Source organism: Seriola lalandi, unplaced genomic scaffold (assembly GCF_002814215.2).
Source record: "Seriola lalandi dorsalis isolate HSWRI2012SDOR001 ecotype SW California unplaced genomic scaffold, Sedor1 jcf7180002054470, whole genome shotgun sequence".
Lineage (NCBI taxonomy): Eukaryota > Metazoa > Chordata > Actinopteri > Carangiformes > Carangidae > Seriola > Seriola lalandi.
In genome coordinates, this window is record NW_019525023.1 from 2,431,398 (window position 1) to 2,439,157 (window position 7,760).

Consider the following 7,760-nt stretch of genomic DNA (forward strand, 5'->3'; position numbering starts at 1 on the left):
GGGGCAAGAAAAAGGCGCTTTATTACATTTCAAAAGTTCAAACTCAAAGTTGGGCTTTTTTGGCATAAATTCATGAAGTTCCAGCTCCGGAGCAGACGAGTCTCTACAGCTTTCCATCGACGGCCTCTTTTCAGGTCGGCATGCGGATATCACACAAGACAGGAAGGGGAATGGAAAGAAACGCAGGCCATTGTAGGGAATAGGCCATGGATGTGATGATTGGGCAACTTCACTGGGCCGTAGCGGCCATGTTGGACCTGGATCAAATCATCCGGCCATTTTTTCGGTCACCATTTAGGCTAATGCTCCTAAAGCTTTCAGCAACATGCTGCTGAACCCTCCACTTACTGGCAAGAGTGTGATTTAGTTTGGATTGAGAAACATGTTATTGTGTGTAAGAATGTATCATATTATTTGATTTTATTGTTATGAAATACTGGAATTTGCCAGGAAATGATAGGGTTTGTGTAGCATAGTTTCTGACCACCCGGAATCCAGGAAATTTATGGAAAAGGAATGACAGAGCTGCACTCACCTCGTTGGTGCTGAGGGTGAGGATGCGATCCAGATCCTCTACTAGCTGCTTGAAGGTGGGTCTCTGGGATGAGATGGCATGCCAGCAGTCTTTCATCATCATGTACCTGAGAGAAAGAAAATCATAAATCAGTTCACGCAAAGGAGAAGAGTGGCTGAAGGGAGCGAGAACAGAGTAATTCAGTTTTGTAGCCATTATTCAGTTTGTTCAAATTCAAGCTGTGACACTTCTCATCTACCTCGTCTAATATCTTGCATTTCAGCTGAAATGATTTATGCCCCTGGACTCAGGTGTCCACATCTCAAAGAATAAATCAAAACAGCAGGTGCTCGCTGACGCCGTCTCAATTTCTTATATTTTGATGGGATGCTGCTGATCACAAACTTGCCTCCCAGTGCTTTGGGATTTTTTTTTTTTTATACACTATAATGTGTGTGTGTCATGCACTGCTCTCTACTTTGTTCTCCATCAACCCTCTCAGTGTGGCACCATGGCAGAACTGCGCCATTGTCCGCTGACTGCAGAGGACTTATTGTGAAAGAGGACACTGATAGCAGCCAGTCACAGCTGTGCAGAGGGTCTGACAGAGTGGACACAGAGCCCCGGAGTCATGGATCTGATGGAGACTGGGATGGCGCTGAGTCTTGTTGTAAGAGTAAGTGTGTATTTGGGTAACAGCGTGGTTAGGGAAGATGCCAGTTTGGCAGAAAAGAGCAGAACTTACAGCTCGTTGGTGCAGTTGCCAGGCTTGTCCATGCGATGGCCTTCTTTGAGCAACTTGAAGAGCTCTTCGACAGGAATGCCAGGGTATGGTGAGCCCCCTAGGGTGAAGATCTCCCACATCAGCACCCCAAATGACCAGCTGGAAAGACAGACACATATAGATTAATAATTACTCGCAAGAATGAGACTGAAACGGCAGGATTTGTCTGTAAATAGTGTTAAAGAGCTCCCAAGGTAATATAAATAACATTAGGCCCAATGAGCGTCACTTTCTTTTAACCTACAGATAATTTACATAGACACTTAGTCAAAGTTTGGATACAACTTCAACAGTGTGACAGCAGTGGTGTCAATGCCCTCTTTCTGCCGTCCGGTGGCTTGCGGCGCAAACCCGCTCCCAGTGCCACTCTGGCCCTGATCTCAATGATGGCTTTTGTGCCCGGCTGGCCGGTCACACAGGCTGGCATTGTCCAGTCACACCACACCAAAACAAACAGTAGACCACCCACAGCAAACAAAAGAGGAGGGAGAGGATAAGCGACAGCTAGGGAATATTAAGCATTAACTTCTTTCTCATCGCAGCGTCCGGTAGTTAAGTATCAGGGAGTCCATGCTGCTGATTTCCATCACCGTCGTGCTGCATGTTTATATCACAGATCCAGAGTGTTTCAAATGAATCATTCTTGTGCTGACGGCATGCTTGATTCAAGTCCACACAAAGGCTGTATGATAGCACGCAGACACGCTCGTGAACATGAACGTGCACATGCGCATGGCGGCAGCTACAGGCCATGTTAGTGTTGCAACCAGGCAAGTGAGCGTGGACAAGCAGGTTGGGCTTTTATCAGTTCCTCCATCTGTTTACACAACCAACCCCAGGTTTGGTCTCTCCTCTATCACAGCGTGGTATCTCTCCACTTGTTGACACACTCATCTCTCCTTTCTGTGCTACTTTGTAACCGTCTCTCTCTCTCTCTCTCTCTCTCTGCTTGTCTGCCTGGTGGATTGTGCAGGTTCGTGTCCACCTGCAACCAACTGTGACTCACCAAATAAACAAGCACACCAACACGCTCCGGGTCACTTCAGAAGACCAGACATTCAGCCTTACTATGTATTCATGTAGGTCGATGTCCTGGAGTCGTTCATACCTCATTACATTCATATCTCAAGCAGTTAGGGTGCATGTTCTCTCTTGCTGAAGTTATGATATTGACTGGGAGCAATATGAATCAGAGAACCACTCAATACATGAACGTACATCAGTGGATCTGATCAAAACATGAAGATTCAAGGTTCTGAAACGTGGTACAGGAGCTACAGCGGAGGGAATACATTTGTTTTTCTTGTTGATGTTGGGGTGGGGTGGGGTAGGGGTGGGGGTGTAAGACCCCCCACGCTGCCTCCACCGAGCCTGGCCACTGACATCGTCTCTCTTTACCCTTACCTACACCGGCCAGGGCTAAGTCCCCCGGGCCAATTTGTCAAAACAACAAGGAGCGAGATTCATTGGAATTCATGTATTCATTTAATCTGATGTCATGTATGGATCGCCGGCGCTTCTGGTGATGTTTGAGCGTGAGCCCACCACCCTCCACCTCCACAACACCTCTCCTCATCTTCCTTCTCCCGTCATATGCTTTGTGAAAAAGCCAATTACTAAAAGTGAGTGATGAAACATAATTAGCGGTGAGCTGATAGAAAGGACTACAGCGGCCACTTCATGCCTGCCAACCCCCCCACCGTTCAGCCCCATGCACTCCCCCAGTTTATTGATCGGTGCTGTGCTATGGAACATGAAGGGGATGATGTGTATGGACACATAGTATGTATGTGCACAAACGCACATACACAAACATGGGCAGTAGAGAGACTCTGTATCGCAGTGCTTAACTGGATGAGTGCTACATTTAGTGTGCTACTGGTGTACGACTCACAGACACACACATGCAAAATCTCCTTTCCCAGGGGTCAGCATGAAACGCATTTATTTAATTGCCACATACACTTTCTGCCGCCAGTGTCTGAAGCAGAAACTTCAAACAACGCTGTCAGAACGCATAAGACTCAAACACCAAAAAGGAGAGGGACGCTCTCCCTTTGTTCTGTTTTTAGAATGAATACTCTTGAACTTAAAAAAAGACAAGAGACAGAGACGGGTCAGCAATTCGCATACCAGATGAATGAAAATAAGAACGATGGGGGTGAAAGGAGGGAGGGGGAAGATTATTTTGATCATGGAACGGCTCCAAAACGATGAGCCACATGTTCAAAGTGTTGCTGAATGAGGAGAGGAGAGTGAAGACGGGATGGCAGTGGGTTAAAGGGGGTGGGTGTAGGGAGGATGAGGCCCGGACCGCAGGGCTGCAGCATTGTTGCGTTCAGACATGTGTGGAGGCCCAAAAGGAGGGGAGACTTCCGAGTCGAGCCGGAGGAGCGAGGGATGAGGCGGTGGGGGAGGAGGCGCTGGTGGGCTCCGGGCTCCTTCCAGGGCTCTTTGAAGCCGGTCAGATTAGTAACACGGCATTGACTACAAGTCTAGCGTGAAATCCTCACTTTTGCCACAGACTGGCCAGTGCTGGCCCCCTATAGCCAGTCATCCCCCCCACCTAACGCTTACCAGCACTGCACCAAAACACCTCACCCCACCCCTGAAAAACAAGCCTCTGAATCTGACTGCAGACTACAGGAAACCAGCTGGGCTCCACATTAGATCTCCGAAATAGCAGCGACAGAAAGTCTTTTACACAAGATGAGAAAGTTTACTTGCATCACAGGTGATTTTTGTAGGATGCATTTTCAGTTGTGGGGCACAGAAGCGGCTTGTTATATACTTACACATCACTCTGGTGTGTGTAGACCCGGTCAAACAGCGCCTCTGGAGCCATCCATTTTACCGGGAGACGACCCTGAGGACACACACAGGCGAGAGGTCAAACAACATCTACACACAAAACACCCCTGAACACCTTCATTTCTGGCCTGATCAGCATGTTTGAATTAATTCACTGATGGGAGATCTCATTACTGCCGGAGAGCCTGGGGAATACGACTCTAGGCACCAGGAGCGACTGTCTGGGCGGAGGATTTCCCAGAGGAACATTTACATTGTTAAAGCAATAGAGCTGATAAACAGGGTCACAGATAAAGGAGAGAGTTTATCTCTATGTGCTATTAAAACACTGGCTGAGAAGCTAAGCACAAGACGGGGCGACCTTGATCGATGTCTGTGCGGTAGCCTAACGGCAAGAATAATCTCATCGCACACTCAGAATTATTAAATGGAGAAGCAAAATCTAAATAAGTCCTTATAAAATAGAAATTTCAACTGCTGTAGTTAATAAAAGGCAGCAAACTAAACACATAATTCTTTAAAAAATTTAACTTTCCATTTATTGCATAGACTTTAATTGTGCACCGGCATTACTTTTTCACCAGGTAACACAACAATAACAAGAGCACGGTACGCTGTTCTGCTCCTATCAGACTGGAGGAAAAATAAACAGAAATTAAAAAAAAAAAAAAAAAGCGGCACTACAATGATAGCTCTGTCTAGATTGGTTGAACGCGATCATCATTGTAGCTGCTGTCATTGTCCTAATCATCATTACCATCATCATCATCGTGTATTGTTGTTGTTGTTGTTGTCAGCTAGTTCTCAGCATGACTGTGCATGCGATGAAAAGGCAACCATGCATACCAAATGAGGATGTGCAGGCAATGCTGCTCTGCGGTGGGAAATATAGACACTATGGAGATGTCAATTATGTTTAAGCCGCTCCCCTCTCTCTCTCTCTCTCTCTCTCTCTCTCTCTCACTCCGTCTCTCTTTCTGGCTAATTGTGTAAGTGTCTGTGGAACCAAAGGGACAAGAGACTGAGGGATAAACAAGGCAGAGTCTCCAGAAGCACTAACATTCACAGGCTGCCTGGGAACCCGCGGCTTCTGCCAAGACACCAGCCGAGGGAAAGAGTGAAACAGAAAGATGAGGGAAGGGAGAGATTTAGAGAAAAGACAGAGAGACGGGTGGACTAATCTCTCAAAGACATTCCACTCTCTCAAAGCGCACATCGCTCAATGTGCAGCGTGCAGGTTAAAGACTCACATTGGTCGTCTTTTTATAGTAGTCGATGTTATGGACGTCCCTGGCCAGGCCAAAGTCAGCGATCTTCATGACGTTGCTCTCTGTGACCAGGACGTTCCTGGCTGCTAGGTCTCTGTGTATACACTGGGATGGAGAGGGTGAGAAATGAGGGGGGAGGAAGAGAAAAAGGAAACAACAGAGGGGAGGTCAGAGAGTGGAAAAAGTGGAGGGGAAGAGAATAAGACAGTTACCTCATTGCATAAATAAATCAACTCTGAAACAAGGTGTATACTTCGTTTGGAATGGTGTTAAAATGTTTGTGGTGCATGTAATCATCTAGAAATCTCCTGCACAGAGGCATCACTTGACTGAATAACATGACGCCACAATGACTGCACCAACATGAACATGTCTGGATAAGTAAAGATTCCTCACATACTTTACCACATACTATATGGTCAGACTCTGTGCATCAGTGCGCATGTGCATGTATGTACGTGTGTGTGTGTGTGTGTGTGTGTGTGTGTGTGTGTGTGTGTGTGTGTGTTTGTGTGTGTGTGAGACAGTATGCTCTGTCACATTCCAACAGTGAGAGGGAGCGTGATGCTGCGTTTGGCCAACATGGCCGTACCCCCATTGTGAAAACTTCACAATTCCTCTACACAGAGGGGCTTTTGTTGTGGAATGAGAGACAATGCGGGGATTGGGCAGGGGGTCAGAGTAGTGTTTTTAGGAGACAACATTCCCACAGTGACGCACAAGCAAGTTCCCTACGTTAAAAATTTTAAAAAAAAACCTTCCTGGATACAGCACATCAAACACTCTGTACTGGCACAGAGATCTGTCTGGGCAACCAGCAGAGGGGAATTGATGTGAGGACAGGACATTGTGCGTGGTTGCGTGCGTCCTCCTCTTACCTTCTGTGATGCTAGGTACTCCATGCCCCGTGCCACCTGGTAAGTGCAGGAGACCAGATCTTTGAAAGTGAGCTGCTCGTCCGAGACGCGGGCGATGTCGTAGGAGTACTCCATGCCGGGCGGACGACGGGCTCGGAGGTACTCCCTCAGGTTGCCTTTGGAGGCGTACTCCACTATCACATAGAGGGGGCCTGCAGCAGAGAAAAGACTCACATTACCTTTTGAACATGGTCATAAATGATTCCCTTTGAGAGGAAAAGGCACTGAACAAAATTCAAGGTGAATTTTTAATGGAATACATAAAGAACAGGCAGCTCTCATTTGAATGTTAAGACTTTAAATCTGCCGCTTGCTTCAAGAGGAAAAAAGACACGAGGATGTCCGTGTGGAAAACAACTTCCAAACGACCGGACTCTCCCTGAGCTGCATCCGAGAATTTATGTACATTTCCAGAACTCATAAAAGTCCACAACAATTTTCATCAGGGATTGAACAGGTGTGCTTATGTGTGAAAAGAGGCATAAATGTATTTATTTTCATTCTTCATACATTATTGACTTCATGAATAGAAACTTCCTGGGTGCTCAGCTTTATCCATCTTCACATCCAATTAAAATCCAACCTCTACATATGACATACAAATGGCTTTTAGCTCCATCCAAAAAAGGCGCAACACCTTGGCCTCCGCCGTCTGTCTGATGTGGTCTGATGACACATTTTATGAATTTTTTTTTGAAGCATGAAGCAACATTTGGTACAATATTTTACAGCGTTAACAAGGCAATTCATGCAGCATCATAAAAAGACAATACAGCATTAAATACATCTACGAACAATGAAATCTCTGCAGTGTATTATTGCAAAAACATCTGTGTATTCCGATTCCCTTCTTAAGCTGGTACTGTTTGATGCTATGTCCCATGCTACTCACCGTCTTGTGTACAGGCCCCCAAAAGATTAATGATGTTCTTATGTTTGCCGATCATCTTCATCATCTCCATCTCTGACACCAGGTCAGACAGGTCTTTCTCGGTGGCGTCATCTAAGAACAGAAGTTGTTGGATTGAAAGTTGTCAGGAAAATCTCAGCAAAACAAACAAACCACCAGTCCCGTCTTCTCTTTAACCCTTTGACTTAGGGGCTGCCCTCCCACACAACACCTTGTTTTGTAGGCGCTTCTGATTAAGTGCGGCTGACAGACAATGTGGGCTAAAGTTACAGCAGCTAGGGAAGCTCCTCGCGCAGACTACAGAGGCATCCTTTCAGTGCCAGGGAGACGGAGGAGGAGGAATTAAAGATGCTCAATCTGGATTCATTATCTGCTGCACAGGCTCCTTTTACAGGGCACTGATTGAGCCAGTAGAGGTTTCCACACAGCCGGAGTGGCATTGCCTGCATTCCTCTTCACCGTTACCTTACTTGGAGTCCTTCTAAAGAGCAGATTTCCATTGTCAAGGTAGGTCCAATAACCTGCTGCTGTACCTGATCTAACCCCCCCCCACCCC

General features: G+C 46.5%; 1 protein-coding gene across 2 annotated transcripts in view; it reads right to left on the reverse strand.

Moving 5' to 3' along the window:
• The window catches only part of fgfr2 (fibroblast growth factor receptor 2), a 39,841-nt gene that overhangs the window by 2,763 nt on the left and 29,318 nt on the right, over positions 1–7,760 (reverse strand). For both annotated transcript variants that reach the window (XM_023411664.2, XM_023411662.2), the window contains exons 12-17: positions 7,187–7,297; positions 6,256–6,446; positions 5,360–5,482; positions 4,094–4,164; positions 1,260–1,397; positions 536–641 (exon numbers count right to left, since the gene is read on the reverse strand). In XM_023411664.2, the coding sequence (XP_023267432.1) occupies positions 536–641; positions 1,260–1,397; positions 4,094–4,164; positions 5,360–5,482; positions 6,256–6,446; positions 7,187–7,297 (740 nt within the window). The remainder of the gene's footprint in view (positions 1–535; positions 642–1,259; positions 1,398–4,093; positions 4,165–5,359; positions 5,483–6,255; positions 6,447–7,186; positions 7,298–7,760) is intronic.